General features: G+C 28.5%; 1 protein-coding gene across 11 annotated transcripts in view; it reads right to left on the bottom strand.

The window, feature by feature from the left end:
* LOC107451237 (mutS protein homolog 5) overlaps window positions 1-18,388 on the bottom strand; it is an 87,065-nt gene that overhangs the window by 14,275 nt on the left and 54,402 nt on the right. For all 11 annotated transcript variants that reach the window (XM_087152478.1, XM_087152481.1, XM_043043077.3 and 8 more), the window contains 14 exons: window positions 15,923-16,044; window positions 13,199-13,302; window positions 12,150-12,185; window positions 10,782-10,864; window positions 9,192-9,237; window positions 8,960-9,098; window positions 5,182-5,244; window positions 4,652-4,723; window positions 4,520-4,576; window positions 4,187-4,259; window positions 2,539-2,648; window positions 2,374-2,454; window positions 1,634-1,679; window positions 891-932 (listed from right to left, as the gene is read on the bottom strand). In XM_087152478.1, coding sequence (XP_087008604.1) covers window positions 891-932; window positions 1,634-1,679; window positions 2,374-2,454; window positions 2,539-2,648; window positions 4,187-4,259; window positions 4,520-4,576; window positions 4,652-4,723; window positions 5,182-5,244; window positions 8,960-9,098; window positions 9,192-9,237; window positions 10,782-10,864; window positions 12,150-12,185; window positions 13,199-13,302; window positions 15,923-16,044 — 1,074 coding nt within the window. The remainder of the gene's footprint in view (window positions 1-890; window positions 933-1,633; window positions 1,680-2,373; window positions 2,455-2,538; window positions 2,649-4,186; window positions 4,260-4,519; window positions 4,577-4,651; window positions 4,724-5,181; window positions 5,245-8,959; window positions 9,099-9,191; window positions 9,238-10,781; window positions 10,865-12,149; window positions 12,186-13,198; window positions 13,303-15,922; window positions 16,045-18,388) is intronic.

Raw genomic sequence — 18,388 nt, 5'->3', positions numbered from 1 at the left:
ATATCTTTTATAAAAAATGAATCGCCGTGAATATCTTAGGCGATATCAACAGCGGCATAGACCTGAACATGATTTAGCTGCACAAAATTAACTGGAAAATAATCATAGTGCTATCAATACACGACAGCGGAATGCGCAGCGAAGAAACGTTGAGAAGTCAAGACGTTTAAATGAAAACGAATAGCTTGGTGTACTTACGAATACTTCTGATTGAGACTAAAATATTTTGTCAGTTGACAGCATTGAAGTTAATTGAGCAATTACTTGCAATGGTATTTGTTTTTGAAATATTACTTAGAATCAACTTATTAATATTACATGTTTTAATTTGTTTGTAATTTTTGTAAAGTTTTTTTTCATCAGGTTTTAATTGTTTTCAGTTTAAAATTTAAATTACTGGGGGGGGGGAGATAAAGCACCATATAGGGAGAGTCCGGCATCCTATAAGATCAACAATGATTTGAGTTACGATCTACCAAGCGTGCTTCGGATACAGAGATTAATCTCTGGCTAATGCCCTATAGTAATGCGTTAAATAATATTGCTTCCTTGCTTTATATAAGTTCATAATATTGTTCGTATTGAAATTGCTTTATATAAGTTTATAATGTTGATAATAAGTTCCTCTGACATTTTACAATCCTATCATATTCTCTCTATGTGATGTTGGTGCAGAAAAATTGCCAGCTAATCTCCAGGAAAATGACTTCAAGTTTGTTCGCGAAGCGAACGAAAATGTAATTGCGTAGCAATTTTCGGGGGTTTGCAAGCGGTAGTGAGCAGGGGGCGGAGCCCTCTAGTATATATATAAACATACATATATATATGTGTGCGTGCAAAGATATGTATAGATATATACATAGTTACAATTTGATTAAAAAAAATATTACCATAAATATCACAAAGGGTATCACCAAGTAGAGAATCCAACTCTGTAGAAACAAACATACATAAAGTTAATAAAATATCTGAAAATTGAGTAATAAATTTACAAGTTAACAATTGTAATATAAGATAAATTTCTTTTTAATGTGATTGGATTAGCATTTTATTAGTTTAACAGCAATTCAGAACAGTGAGTTTTCCTATTTGGAACAATAATTTTACTCTTTATGGAATTTTAATTAAACAAGAAGTATATTTGTTATTTAATTAATCTAAGAATACAGTATTCAACATTGTCCTTTCTTTTTATAAAATTCTGAACAAGAAAAATTTAAAACCTCTTATAAATTATGATATTAAGAAACTTAGCTAGATTCTAGGGAAAAAGTTCTGAATTAATATCCTCAGCTCCTTATATTATTAAATCAAATGTTTCTTACCTCAAAACATTTGGAGTTGTCAATGGTGCTAAAAGCAGGCATTTTCGAATCATATAAATATCTTTTTCATATTTTTACCTGACAAAAATATTAACCTACAGTTAACTTTTATTTTGTTGAAAATAATATTCTGACAAAAAACTGATAGAAAAATAATGCTTATCTTTTTGCTTCCTACTTAACTAATAACGTTTCCTTCTTTATTTATTTAACGTTTACTTTAATTTTAAAATATATCATAAGCAATTTGCTTGCAAAACTAACTAACAGCAACAAATTTATTTTTAAAATAATTGATAAAGTCTTACTTTTGGTATTATCACTCTTGTAATGTGCCACATCGTTTGTGATAAACTAAAGGAAAAAAAAAACAAAAAAAACACAGCATTATATAAAAGTGTAAGTTTATGTTTTAAAATTACATTTGTCTACTCAAAAAGCAGCCTCAGTGAGAATTCAAAAAATAATTTTTTTAAATACAATTCTGTATTCATTTGTTGTCATGATAATCACCACAATTACAAAGGAATGAAGTTTCACATGGATAATAGGTTGTACAAAAAATATTTCAGAGTAGAAAGAGTTGTTGTGCATCATTACTGTAACAAATCCCAGAATGAAATTGTTGAAATTATCAGGACCAAGGTAGAAATTAAAGTTGAAACGAAATTAAAAAAACAATCAAACATTCATAGTCAAAAAATTATTATGAAATGTTATGATAAAATATTATCCTTGTGCAAAAATGTCTGCCGAAGGTGACTTTTTTACTCCAAACTAAACAGAACTCAGAAAACTGCTTTTAGATTAGATGCCTTAAAAATTTCTATAATTTTCCCATGAAAACAGCCTAATACACTAAAATATTTTAAAATCCTTATGACCTGGCTTGTATGAATATTTCATTCATTTTTTTTTTCTTTTAAAAAAAATGCTCTCCACTGAAAATTTTGAAAATGTGGCTTATCAATATTATGCTTCCAGTTCTTTCAAATATTCAGTTAAATAGAAAACGAAACAAAGTTGTTTAAAAATAAAAGTCACCCACCATAAATCTCAAGTTTGGAATTGAGTAGTCTTTAGTATCTTTCATCTGCTCAGTCGCAGGAATGGCCAACAAATAACCAAGCTAAATATAAAATTACAGATTATAAATAAAGGCTTGTAATGTTAAAATAAACTTCAAATTGTTTTAAAAAAAAGGGAATTTTACTTGAGGCAAATATATGACACTGCACTGCGGAATATCACTACTTAATTCCTGGAGTTCTTGATATGCCACTTCAGTCATGAAATTGGGAAGTCCGTTGTAGGTGCGTTTCACTTTACAGCATCAAGAAGAATACAAATTAAATATTTTCTTTGCAAAGACAGATGGAAAAATTATAAGATAACAATTATTCAAATTTTATAAATCATTAGGAATTTCTTCTTTATTAACAACATGTAGAAATTTAAAACTGACAATTCCAAATTTGACATGACTTTACAGAGTTACCACTCAATTTCATCAACAAAAAAAAAAAAAAAAAAAAAAAAAAAAAAAAAAAAAAATTCCCTGACTATTCTAGGTATATCAGCTAAATTTCAATGAAAATTAAGACCCTATTTTATCAACAATGCAATTTGTATCAGAAAACTTACATTTTTAAAAAAAATTTGTAATGCCAAATATTAGATTTTGTGAGCAAGGAAATAATATTGAATGACGATGGAAACCTGGCAGTTTCACTAAAATGTGAAATTTTTACTACAAAAAATTGTAATGGATGTTAAAATTACTAACATCTATTACAAATGTCAGGGAATTTTCCAGGATAAAATTCCGTGACAATTCCAGGTGTTCCCTATTCTCTCTGACTTGTGGGAGCCTTGTTTTATCTCATTTCTATTTCGAAATCTTAATAAATGAGTAAAACATAAAATGAGCCTGTTACACAGAATTATATCATTCCTATAAAATAAACACTTGTGCCACTATTTTTTTTTTCTTAGAAAAAAGTAATGGCGTAAGTTAGTAGTAGTACCTTTTTCTTAAATATTTTTTACCAGCCACCAATGGATTAAACTCATACGATAATTGCAAATATACCAACTATATACTCAATTAAAATATTAGATAAAAATGTATTCAATTTTTTTTCCCCATTGAAATATTTTCAGAGTGGTCACACAAACATTTAGGAAAAAAATTCCCTTACTTTTCTCAGATTCCTCCAGACTAATGGCATCGATTTTCCCTGTGCTATAAGACGAGCTGTACCCTGTACGAATTAGTACTATAAATTTTACTATTGATTTTTTAGTTATACTTTGTTCTTATACATAAAATAAATTGCGAAGCACTTATTAGAATTGTATTAATTTTGAGAAATTGTTTCCAGACCATTTTTTTATGAAAAACTTCACTTCAAACTTAAATGAATTAACTTTCCTTTGACTTTTTTTTTGGTTAAATTCCCAAACATTTCCCTCATTTTTATCAGATTGATAAAATTCCCAAACTTTTCCCTGTTCTGCAGCCAAGCTGATTTTACACTTTCAAAGCTCAGAAGTAAGTATTAAACAAAACAAAAATCACCAAATTTAAACCACAAGGAAATTATAATTTTTTTCCCACATACATATATAACAGATAAGCCATGCTTAAAATTTTCCTTCCTTTCTAGCAAATTTCATTACAAAAATACGACACACATGCAATTAACTAATATTAATTCAAACAATTTTGAATAAAGCTGATATTTTACAGATACAGGGAGATAAAAAAAAAAATTAAATTTGTAAAAACATTGCTTTTAAAGGTAAAATTTATATGATTTGTGGAAAAACTATAAAATTAGGTTTGATAATATACATACTTTTGTCAAGTTCACTATCAACTCCAGGCTTAACAACAAAGTGATTTTGTTTGGCATACTCTTCAAAATCAATCTTCAAAATAAATAAAAAAAAAAAAAAAGTACTATTAGCTATTTTCTGATTGTTTGATTTACATGTTTTCTCATTGCGTTTACTTATTACCTCATTGCTTCATTTACTTATCCCACATTGCTTTAATTTCATAATTTGAAATATAATAATATTTTTGTAATTGAAATGCTATGTAATGATACTGAAAACAGCATAATGTACATAACATCATAACGTAATATTAAAGAAGTGTATTACAAAATAAGTTACATAACACTTACAATTTTATTCAGCAAACTAGCGATGCGGAATAAATCAGTAGAGAAAGTATTAGATATCTGAAAGTAAAACATAATTGTGTTAGTTATTCTCATCACACTGCTGAAAACTTAAAAGTAAATATATTTCATTACCTCTGAGAAAATTTCTAAGCAATGCGTGCGGGACCGTGCTATATCACAAATGAGCATGGCGTGATAAGAAGTCTAGGAATGAATAAAAAAAATTTCATACGAGTTGTACAAGATAAATTTATAATATTTAAATTGCATGTAAAACCTAGTTAGGCTAATTAACCTAATTGTTGTTTACACACTTTCTTTTAATAAAGAGTATGGATAAAAAACTAATTTCAAGCTTTCCTTAAATATTAAGCTAAATACTTTTCTCTTTGCGTCTATTCATAAGGAAAAAAAAGTATTGTTAAATATTATCATTTTCAGATATTTAAGCTCATTTGTGGCAGTTCTCATTTAAAAAAAAAAAATGTTGCAATGTAAATAAATTTCAACATAATATAAAATACAATATACATATGAACACAAATTTTGATATAAAAAAGATTCAATGTAAACACTACTTTTCAGTAAATTGTTAAAACAACAAATATTGGTAAACTAAAATTAGAAAACACGTACAAATACAGTTCTAAGCCAATTCGTACCTTATACAAAGCTTGCCAGTCGGTCATTGCTGCTTGAGCAGTTTTCATTCTTGTCAAAATTCTCTAAAGAATAACACATTATATGCTCAGAATTCACTATATATAGATTTGATATTTATAAGAATGCAAAGTTAAATTTTTTGGTTCAATACTTCATTATCTTTATTTTTATATTTAGTTTTTAGTATTTCAAAGTTTTTTATAAGAAAGATTTAGAATATAATTGATAGCCACATTTATTAATTTATTAAACTATTTAAATGATACATAATTTTCAAAAATTCCATACATTTTAAAAGTGAATTATTCTGGAATGATTTTATTCTCAGAATCAATTGTCTAAAAGTTAAGGTAGTTTCTGATTTAAAAAAAGAATTATTGCTTTTAAAAAGTTGCTTGTCAATTTTTTTTACAAGAAAAATTAATAACGAAAGCTTTTCAAGATTCTAAAAGACAGTAAGTAAACATTAAGAATCAAAATTGAAAAATAAGCTCTTTTATTGACCTTAAAAACAGTTTTATGAGTTTAAAAAGTTTGAAGGACTTGTTGAAGATACAGTTGTCTGCAGAGTTCTTAAGAGCTGCAAAAAAAAATTTCTTTTGTAAGGAGGAAGACAACTTGGTTGACAATTCCCCACACTCTTACTTTATAAATATGATGGGTTGATATTATAAAGTAAGGTTGAAAGACAAGGAATTTAGTTTAAATGAATTATAAATAAGAAGCGAGAAGATATTTAAAAAAAGTATTTTAATAAACAATAATAAACGACAAATATTTTAAAGCATAGCCTTCTATTTTTGTATCAAATCTGCTGCCACCTTTTTTTTATATAAATGTTAAACTTTTCATTTGCTGTGATAAAATTAAACTTATGCAAACCTTACAATATTGTAAGGAAAGTTGATAAGATGTTTTTCTCCATTTTTTACTGGTATCAGTAAAAAATAAAATTGTCTCCCAATTTGCCATTTTTTATAATAAATGCTTAATAAAAAGTGGAAAAATGAATAACCTTAAAAAAATTGTCAAAATAACTAAAGGCTAGAATTTTTTACTTGTTTTAAACATAAAATTTTTGTATGTTTAACATTAACATTTTGGCAGTTACTTAGAAACGTGCCATAATAGTCGACTTCTCGTAGAATGTGGTATTCAGTACATCAAACTTTTACTATATATATACATATATATAAACAGTGGATCTTTATAACGCAAACCTTGAAACCTGAGGATTTGCGTTTTGTGGAATTCATATTACAGTAGGGAACCGATTTTCCGGAACGATCGGGACCATCGCTTTTCCGGATAACTGATTTTTCCGGTTTTCTGAATCGCTACAAAACCCGTTTTTTTTATTGTTAAACCCAACTAAAAAAAAAAAAAAAAAAATTGGAAATAATCTTAAAAAGAAGAAAAAACGATGAGGTAATACACTAATGATTATTTCCAAAATGATGGTAAGGTAAACATCTTTCAAAAAAGAACGAAAAATCCTAAAATCTTATGAGGAAAAAAAAAAAAATTTTTTTTGTTGAAAATAGCGGCAAAATGTATCGAATTTCATTCCGGTTTTTTGGTTTTCTGATTTCCGGATAACGGGTTCTGTACTGTATAAAAATCATTTTGCTTATCTATAATCTTACCTACCGAATATGCTAATATTAGTTTGTGACAGATCTTAAAAGATTTAAATTAATTTTTAGTTACAAACATTTAAAAACACAAATATGCACTTAAATACTTACTATTTACAGAAAAAAAAAATTTAAATTTTAAGCTCTTAGCAAATAATTAAACAAATGTAAAAAGTTGATAGTTCTTACTTAGTAATAGAAATTTATTAACAGCAAATTTCATTGCTAACATTCACAAAGTTAATGCAGTTTATGGAGAATTGCAGTTTATAGATCGTCTAATGTATATTTATATACATATATATCTAATGTTGTTTGTTTACATCACACTAGTGCACAATGGGCTATCGGCAATGGTTTGGGGATGATCCAAAGGAATGGCATGAAATTTTGATCCTCTGCTTCCGTAGCCGAACGACCTGCATCCGAAGTCGAGTACATCAAGGTAGAATAGTCTGACGAGGACCAATACTGCACACCCTCTGTGCTTTCGTAGGCTGATCAAAGAGGTCTCCCACCCGCACACTGACAGCAGCCAGTGATCTTTGACTTCGGTGCTCTACTGGGAAGAGTGTCTTAACGATCAGTCCACTGTGGGATCACACACACACACACATATATATATATATATATATATATATATATATATATATATATATATATATATATATATATATATATATATATATATATATATATATATATATATATATATATATATATACACTATAGTGTTCGAATTAATTGGGACAAGCAAGATTTTCTCATTCGAGTTGGTATGGGATTGCCAGTGATGTCCCGAACCACTTCAAACCAGTTATACTGCCTTGAGCTGCGGTGACGGATAGACCTTCACTATGATTTACTAGTCTGACTGGTTTCAGTGTATTTGTAGTTCAGTTGTGAGCATTTCAGTGTGAAAATTGGTGGTTATAATTTTGAGTTTAGTCTAACACAAGTTATGTGCTTATAAAAAATGGATATTAGTCCAAGGAAGAGCTCTAAAATTATCGCTCTTAATGAACACACTTCTACGACTGTGAGAGACATCGCTACAGCAGTTGGAGTAGGGAAATCTAGTGTTTCCAGAATTCTTAGAACATTTCTAGATTCTGGCTCATCCTCTACAAAAAGAAAAGGAAAATGTGGACGCAAACGGAAAACTACTCCAAGAACTGATAAAAGTCTGATAAGAAATAGTAAAATTAATCCAAGAAAAACGAGCTCAGACCTCCGAAGGGATTTATTGGATTGTGGTGTTGATGTGAGTACTTCAACTGTACGAAAAAGGCTTCTAGAAGTTGGACGTAAGGCAAGAAGACCAAGGAAAAAATAATTTCTAACTCAGAAAATGATGAAAAAACGTTTAGCATGGGCTAGAAAATACCAAAAATGGACTGTAAATAACTGGAAGAAAGTGGTTTTCAGTGATAAAACACATTTATTTGTGCAGGGATACAAATCAAGTGTAGTTAGACGAAGTGAAGGTGAAAGTCTGAGACCAGATCATATCCAACAGACTCTAAAACACCCTTCTAAACAAATGTTTTGGGGTTTCTTCACAACAAATAGCACTGGAAGCTTAGTGCCTCTAAAAGGCATGATGAATTCAGCCAAATACATCGATATATTACATTGTAGGATTGTTCCATTCATGGAAATATTCTACGGAACATTTCAACATGATTTGGCCCCTTGTCACAATTCCAAACTGGTCCAGAATTTTATGCGAGAAAACAAAATAAAAGTGCTTGATTGGCCTGGTAATTCACCAGACCTAAGTCCCATTGAGAACCTGTGGCATATTCTAAAGAATCGCTTAGCCAAGATGAATTGCACGACAGTAGAACAAATGATAAAAAGTGCTATTCAAGTATGGTTCCACGACGATAAAGTCAAGAACATGTGCGCTACACTAGTGGAATCAATGCCAAAACGTGTTCTTGAAGTCATATCTTCTAAAGGAGGACATACTTCATATTAATACAGACACGTATCAATGTAACTTAAGGTATGTAATGATTAAATGCTAAAGTTTCAATAAATCACTTTTTTTTTCATTTGTCCCAATTAATTCGAACAGTATAATATATATATATATAATGAAAAATACACAATAAAGAGAAAAAAAGGTACATACAGGCAAGAACTTTATGTGCTTTAGGCTTCCTTGTAAAGCACTTAAAACATCTGAATTTTTTGACAAGATGAAATACTTTATTGCAGATTGTCTCTCTTTAATTATTTCTGGATTATTTGTAGGCATAAGGAACCATCGTCTACATTTAAAAAAAAAGTACATATTAAAGAACTAATAAAATATTTATTTATAAAAACGTCAAAATATTTGTAAGCAGTTTAAGTATTCTCACTTAAGTTCTTTTTTCCCTATAGCAGATTTACAACGATTACATATCCCTGAAAGAAGAAAAGATAATTTGCCTACATTGAGTATTATATTTTTCATAATAATTTTGTTTGAAGTAATTTTTGTATAAACTAAATGAAATAAAAAATGATACATTTACTGGCAACAAATTTAAAAAAAAAAATATTTTTAAACATCTAATACCAAATCATAAAACTATGTGCCTAATCTAGATTAGATAATGATTAAAAATTTAAAAGCCAATGCGAAATTGAATAGAAAATTGGTGTTTACTTCCAAATAAACCACAGAAATTGCAGGCTTACACTAGAAGATGGATTTCAAAAGAAGTATTCAGTAACATCTCAGCAAATTTTAAGTTTCTTGGTGAAAACCTTTCCACAGTATGTCAACTATTTTAATCTTCATAATGTTTTACATACGGAACATTTATAAACCCTTAATGTTAAATTTTGAAGAAAACAGTTATAAAACTTAATTTTTTCATTCTAGAAAATTATATAAAACTAAGTGCAAGTACAATAAATGTATTCCTTTTTAGTTGTTGGGTTAGTCACAAAAATACAGGTTTGATGAGTGCAGACATCTATTTTAAAATAAACTATGCTTCTAGACATATTACAAATAGCCTGGTATTGCCATCTACCTGGTGTACAGAATAAGATATGAACATGATTTTGGGAGTATGAAAAAAATTGTTTAATCATTTTGGCACATTACTTTTGAAAAATTTAGCTTGGAAATATCATGAGCAATATAAAGAGAGCGAAAATTCACCAATGGTCAAAATAAGCAATGGTTATTTTGACCATTTGGGGTGAGAAGGATAGAGTTAATAAACAATGTAAGAAAATTCTTAATGCATGTCTAATTGTTTAGAGACATTAATAAATCAAATTTCTGTGTGAGAGACATGTTAAAAGAAAAACATGTTAAGAGGCATTAATAAATCAAATTTCTGTGTTTAAAAACATGTTATGGTAAGCTGTTAGGTATAGAGCATTAATTTATTCTGCAAAGTTTTCAGATAAAATAAATTCTGAAATATTGATTTTTTACAAATTTAGAGAAATGTATGTTTTCTGCTATGATTTACTATATATAATGAAAATATAACTGTGCATGTATAAGTTGACCTTCCTTCACTAATCTTAACTGGGTTGAAGACACGAGGTAGTCTGGGTTTGAATCCCAACCGCGGCCGATCGACATGAATTCTGCATCTGTCTCACACCGACCAGTGCTGACAAAAAATATCCTCAGTGGTAGACGGATCACGGGTTGAAGTCCTTTTGCCATCAGGCTGACCGTGTGATGTTTTGCTCTCCATGTAACACAAATAAGGGTCATCAAAGTGTCCTCAACGAAGGCAAATTTCTCCCAATGTTTGATCCACCAGTTACCTCGTCTTCTCCATCGAGTTCTATATCATGGAGTCGAACATCGGTAGTCGTAAACTCAAAATTGGGTCAGTTGTTCAACGAAGGTTATAAAATAAAACCCTGCATGTAGCTTATTATTTTTTTAAATATAAAATCCTTAGTTAATCATAACTATAGAGACTTCTACAAACCGTATAAACTGAGACCTTCCTTATTTCCAACAGTGCTCTTATATACAGAGGGATGTCTTTCTTCTTGAAAAATCTGTAGTGCTCTATAAAAATATACAACAATAAGAACACAATAAAATACAGTACAGAACCTGTTATCCGGAAATCAGAAAACCGGAAAACCAAAAAACCGGAACGAAATTCGATACATTTTCCCGCCATTTTTTAAAAAAAAATTATTTTTTCCTCATAAGATTTTAGGATTTTTTTTTTTTTTTTTTTAAAGATGTTTACCATACCATCATTTTAGAAATAATCATTACTGTATTACTTCGTTTTTTCTTCTTTTTAAGATTATTTCCAAACATTATTTTTTTTTTAGTTGGGTTTAACAATAAAAAAAACTGCTTTTTGTAGCGATTCAGAAAACCGGAAAAATCAGTTATCCGGAATAGCGATGGTCCCGATTGTTCCGGATAATCGGTTCCCTACTGTACAATACAATAATTTAAAAGAGGAATTGAAGGGTAACCGAAAATGAAAAGTATTTATATTTTGGGAACTTTTGGTTGCATCTGTAATATCTTGTACTTATTCAACCTTTTTGTCGTAGCTCAGAGCAAGTTCTTACAAATAAGTTAGTTTGAAATAAAAATGAAACAGCTATACAGTATATTAAAAAGAACTGGCCTTTCAATGAAAATTAATTTTCATAAAATGAAATAGAACACTAGATTTGTTACATTTTATGGATTTCCACCTCCTCTAGAAGTTGGAAAATATCTTCTAAATAATATGGCCCTCTAGAAGATATTTTTAACAGGGTTGCCACTTATATGGAGGGAAAAAAATTCCCTTTGTTTTTTCTGTACATATTTTACACACTATTTTAAGAGGAAACAAGCATTCACAGTGCTCTTGTGAGCTACATTAGGGTAACAATGCTGTTATTTCAGATGATTTTTAAGTTCCCTGTATTTTGGAGGTTTTTTCCAATTCTCCTTGTGAAGTGGCAACCTGTTTAAGTAAATATATATATATATATATATATATATATATATATTTTTTTTTTTTTTGATTTAATTAAAAATTCTTAAACTTTTATTAAAGTTTTCCATAAATGTCGAAATTGGGAGCAACTTTCTTTTTGCAGGTAACATTTCAATTAATTAATAATTTATTTAATTATAAGTATTTATTATGTATAATAAATATTTATTAATTATAATAAATATAATTAATAAACAATAATTTCTTGAGAATATTTATTTTTCAGAAAAATTTATCACACTGTTGATAAAAAGTAATTCTGCTAATATAATTTAATGGCATCGTGTTGAAAGTAACAATAATTTTATGCGGAGATAAAAAAAAAAGAAAATAAGTTACCTGTAAGAATTGTCATCGATGTTAAGTATGTTTTTCCTGAAAGAGAAAAATAACATACAGATTAAGTGTTTAAAGGTCTACACAAGAAGCCATAAAATGTTTTTTTTTAATATAAAAATTTAAAACATTTGAGCAGTGGTCGGAAAAACCATATTATTTTTGTAGTTTACTACAGCTACTATGTTACAAATGTAGTGACTACTTCACTACTTTCAGGAACTGAACTTCACTGCAGAAATTAATACACATTATGCTCAAAATGGTTTTGAATAAAAAAAATTGCTTATATTAAGATGAAGAATTATTTAGAAATATTTATTCATATTTACATGAGTCAGTTTGTTATTCTGAAATTTTTGTTCATTTGATCTTCAACTTTTATGCCCTTATTGACAGCGAATATTCTATTTAAGAAATGGTAGGAAATTAACAAATATTTGCAATTTTGTTAAGTGTTTAATGCTTCTGTATTTCCTCTAAGAAATTAAGTACATCGAAAGTATGTTTCCTTCTTTTAAAATAACATCAATGTTTCACGCTTGTACATTCATATGTGACCTTGATGATAAATTATCTAATATTCATAAGCACAACTTTCGGTTAAATCATTTGAATAGCAAACAATTAGTAGAGCAACTAAATTAGTAAAAGAATTTTTTTTAAATACATGGAATTCGATGTAAAAACTATTTTTTGTTATTATTCTTAAAATTCCAAACATAATTCAAAGCGAAAAATTTATAGTCCATGCACATGACATCTATAAAATATTTGGCGACTATTGTTGCCATAGTGACGTAAGTGCAAGTGATTATTAATTACAGATGATTTCCAACCTGTTTTTGGTGCTTGACAATTTAAAAATCAGTTTTTGATTTTAAAAAAAACCTAGTTAAAATTCACAGTACTGATTTCAAGCTGAGTAAAAAAAGACCAGATTCATAGTCAGTGAATTAAATTAATTTTAACTTATCTTTATTAGCAGGTGATTACTTAAGTGAATGTCGAACTACATAAAAATATTTATAGACTATAAAAAATATTCTTACAATGACAATGCGGAAATTCCAGAAACGCTTGAGCTTGAGTTTTCAAGAGACAGACCAAAAGTGTTTTTATCTAAAAATTTTAGCAATCCACCAGCTGCCTTTACCTATAAAATTAAGCTTGAAATAATGCTTAACACAAACTAAACAGAATTTAATGTATGCAGTTGTGTAACTTTTATTGAATAAAAAATGAAAGAAATCTGTACACCAGCAATATATTAATAATTTTAATTAAGTGAATATTTGCATTGTAATCTAAAATTTTTGACAAATGCTTATTTTAATAATAATAAATTAAGCTAAGCATTTTAATAAAAGCAAATTTTTTTATATTTAGGTTTTAAAAGTTCTCAAAATATGATGAAATACATAAAAAGTAAAATTAAGATTAAGGGGTCCACATTTGTGACTGCTCTCCTGTCAAAACTACTAGGACCACATTTCACAGATTGCAGGTACCCCCTAAGTCTTGAGGGTCAAAAATTCGAATCCCTTGAAAAAAAGGTATGTATATTCAGAGAAAGTACAATTTAGTGTCTCATTTCATGACTTTAAATGACTGCATTAATTAATGTCGCCCTTCGAACCATTAAGATCAGGTACTAGAACGTGAAGATCGTTCATTAGATCAGAAGTTATTCAGGGTGATCCGTCTTTTATTTCACCCACTGTACACTCGATGTAATTTATTTTATATTATAGGGCAAAATGAATGGACACCATTGTGTACAGGGCGACTAAATATAATAAGTAGCAACAAATTGTCACTTTTTTCATCGAAAATACACCCGGTGAACACATTATTTCCTTTAATAAATATGGAATTATTCCATGAAATTCTGTAAATTACTTATTCACACTTGTTTCTTACTTTTTTTTAATTTTAAAAATAAACCTTGCTTTTTTTTAAAACATATTTTGACAAGTGCTTCAAAAGAAATATTGCATTTTAAGTTTTTTTAATGGTTCACCATTTTAAATTTTTGAAAAATTGGCAGCATGCTTTAGGGGCCGTTCAAAAAGTACGTACATCCCAAAGGGGGGGAGGGGATTTGCTATTATGTACGGTTTTGTACGATGGGGAGGGGGGGAGGTATTATACAAAGTACGTACTTTATAAACATACACCAAATTTAAATTTGACTTTATCCTACACACTCCTTAAGTAAATATTTAATTTTATTTAAAACATAATTATTTTAATTTTTATGAAAAAGGGGGGTAGACTAATAAAATGTACGTACTCTAAGGGGGGGAGTAAGACCTTATGTACGGTAATGTACGAAGGGGGGGGGAGGGGTTTGAAATTTCTCCATTTTTGTGTACGTACTTTTTGAACGGCCCCTTATGAAATGGTCACTGTTAAAAATGTTATAAATGGCCAGTAGCAAATTTTCTAATTTTGCCCAATATTTCATATTAAACAAATACAGTGAAACCTCCTGTTATGGACACTCCTGCAAAACGGACGCCTCTCAATACGGACATATTTTTAATTCCCCGGGAATCTTCTATGAATAAACCATTACGTACATTCTCCGCAAAGCGGACACTCCCGTAACCGGACGCGGACGGTCATTTTGGTCCTGAAACGTTGTTTTTTATCTCTACAAACCGGACACTACTTTTTCTAAATAAATTGGAAGCTAAAAAATTGCAACTTTTCACCATTTTTAAAGCATGTAAATAAAACTTTTTGCCTTATCCATAACTAAAAATATTGTTAAGCTATTTCACCACCGAAAAATCAATCTTTCTCCTGTCACCTTGCCTTATCTTTGTAAAGAAAGGAGAGAAAATGGTACTGCACTCCTGAAATAATTCTGACATCGGCATCTTTTCATCTGGACCACACAGGTTATGAGACCCCTCAAGTTGAAATGACTTCTCTCAATGCTTCTTCCCCATTGAAAATTTCTTTAATTTTCTTATCAATTTGAAGACTGTATTTAACACAACTGGGGTTTAAAAAAAAGAGAACAGAAGTATAATCTTTGAGGTGTTTACAAAAATGAAGCATTTATTCTGATACTTGATAGCTGATCAATTGTGAATAATCACCTCCATATGTCCTCATGACTTACAGGTATGCATTACTTTTTTTCTGTGAATCATGGGAGGTTTATTTTCCAAGAAGGTATTAACCATGTTCCCTATTAAATGATAAGTATGTGTAAGGGGATGTGAACCTAATAATTGAAACGGACTGAGGACAGTACGCTCCTATTTGGTATCATATGTCTAACTTGAGTATCTATGCTAATAGCAAAATTATATTTATTTATCTGTAGCTACATCCAGAATTATGTATTTATATCAAACTTTTTTATATATTCTTTTTTATCTTTCTTATTGCTTAAATAAATATTCTTGTAGATATTTACAGTATCATTGTAGATATTATTTAATTATTTCTGCATCTTTGAGAATATTCTAAAAACAATTTACGGTGTTAAATTTCGTTATTAGGGTACCCTTCCCGTAAACGGACAACTCTCATAAACGGACAAATTTTTTGGACCCATGAATGTCCGCTTAACGGAGGTTTCACTGTATATTTAAAAACAAACTTTAAAAAAAAATTTTTTTTTTTGGAGATTTTGTCTGTGTTTTCTAGACATTCCTATCACTGTAAAAAATAATTAGCATGAAAATTTAAGAATATTCTGTATTTTCTAAGCTTTAAAAATGTAAGGTAATAAAATTTTTCAAACTAATTCATACCATACAAGAACTCGTAAAATCTATCAAGGATGAAAGATGAATTTTTCTTTCAAAATCATTCATGTTTTTTGGAGCATTCAGAAGTTGTAAAGTTTGTAATCTATGTTTGGAGGCTTCAAGAGCTTTATGTATCATTATGGAAAAGAAGATATAAGGTTAGGTTTGTTAAAATATTTCACAAAAATTATACAAGATCAATATAGTTTACTACAAAATTATAACTTCATTACAGTTTTTTGAATTTAATATTTTAATATCATTACATTTTAAGAGTTATGCAATTTGAAAGAAACCTTTTGAATTGAAGGCAAAAATTAGAGAAATTTTTTAATTTAAAACAATATATAAAGCTAAATGAATTTTAAACAATATATAAAGCTAAATGAATTTTAAACAATATATAAAGCTCTATAAATAGATAAATCTATAAAATAAAGCAATAAACACATTAAATGCACACCATTATAGCCTCACTGATAGTTTTCGTTTATAATAAATTAATAACAGTTTAATAAACCTTATAATTTTTAAAATTAATTAATCTGGAGGTGTAAAATCTATCAAGGGTGAAAAACAAATCTTTCTTACATTAAATAACATACATGCTACTAAAAAGAGTACATTTTCCAATTTTGAATAATAATAATTCAGTAATAATTTTTAAAAAAAAGCATGATGAATATGGCATGAACTAAAATTTTCCAAGTGGTAAAGTTTTTGCAGTTCAAGCTGCATCAAATTCTTTGATATAAAAACAAAGTTGTGATTCAACTATAAATGAGTGTGGGTGAAATTTGTAATATAATGAAATTAAACAGAGATCGAAACCTTCTATGAACATAAATATACATGAAAAAAAATTTTTTTTCCTGAGATATTAAAAAAAAAAAAAAATGCTAGGGGGGGAGCAGTAATCAGACTTTACAGCAATAATTTCATCAAAATGTAATTAATTTTATAGTAGATTTTCGATTTGAATTGCAAGAAATCTATTTAGAAAGATTAAATGAAGTGAAATTCTGATGATTCTCATGCTCATGCAAGAATCATAAGAGAAATATAAACAAACATATTTTAAACAAAAATAAAGAAGTTTAATTATTTGGGGTGCTGTTAAGATCAGGGATGAGATTAGCCAAAAGGTAAAAAAGCTGAATTTCCACAATAGTAAATTTTATGCAAGCGCAACCCTTTAATAATAAATTACTGACAGTTTAAGGTAATAAATAATGTGTTGACATACAATTGTATACTAATCTATTATTATATAAATGATTACATTGCTACTTAACATTTGGTGAAAATAAAAATTACCAATTGAAAAAATAAAGCTGGAAATTACATTTTTCCTCAGTTCACATAAGAGACAATTATTACTTGAAAAACTACCTGGTTTAGCAAATTAAAACTACTGAGAATATACATTAATATTTCATTTCTTTTAATAAATACTGTTATGTGATTTATAGCAAATATATCAGTAATATTACTTTTTAAATTATATTGAAGAAAAAAAAACTTTAACAATGGACCGAATCATTATGTTCATATTATAGTCTAATCTAACTAGAGCCCTCTGAAACATATCAATAACAGTGAAGTAGAAATAAATATATAGTAAACCCTTAACATTGTTTTTCATTTGATAAGAATTTTGCATTTTATAGCATAAATAACAGCAATTATAAATAAAATTTTGATGATGAGTTAATTAACTCTTTTTACCAAAAAAAAAAAAATTAAATTAAATCCCTTTTTAAGTGATTGCTTTTGTTTGCTATATCTTTTATGCCTGCTATATTTATTCGTTAGTCCATCTTCAAACATCTTGTGAGAAATCCTATTTTTTCTTCTTTGCAAGCACAGAATGTAAGTTTTGAATATATTCCCTTCCAGTTTATCTAATGTTGTAACACTTACGTATACTAATAATCGTCGTTAGAAAAACAGTCACCTTAATAGTAACTAATTAAAAAAAAACATTTACTTCTTACAAGAATCGCGATAGTTGATCTTAAAATTGCGTGAATATGAATAACAGTTATGGATTTTGAAATCACATGTATATGAAACTAGATATACGATTTTGTAAACGAGAAAATACAAACTGGGATATAGAATTTTTAAAACGCGTAAATACAAATCACGATTCATAATTTTTAGATCGCATAAATACGAATCATGATGCGTAATTTTTAGAATGCGCGAATGCGAATCCCAATGCCTTATTTTAAAATCACGTATAAATACGAAAATCAATGCTTGATATTATAAACCGCATGAGCAAATCAAGACATTGAATTTTAAACTTGCGTGAATACGAATCACTACATAGGTTTTTAAAAAGGCGTAAATACGAATCACAATATGGGATTTTTAAATCTCATAAATAAGAATCGCAAGGCACAATATTCAAATCGCGGGAATAAGAATCGCAACACGCAAATATGAAAAGCTATGTTTGAT

The sequence above is a fragment of the Parasteatoda tepidariorum genome, chromosome 9, assembly GCF_982258835.1.
Source record: "Parasteatoda tepidariorum strain Cologne lab strain chromosome 9, Ptep-v5.0, whole genome shotgun sequence".
Taxonomy (NCBI): Eukaryota; Metazoa; Arthropoda; class Arachnida; order Araneae; family Theridiidae; genus Parasteatoda; species Parasteatoda tepidariorum.
Note: the sequence above shows the minus strand (reverse complement) of the source record. Positions and strands in the feature narration are given on the sequence as shown.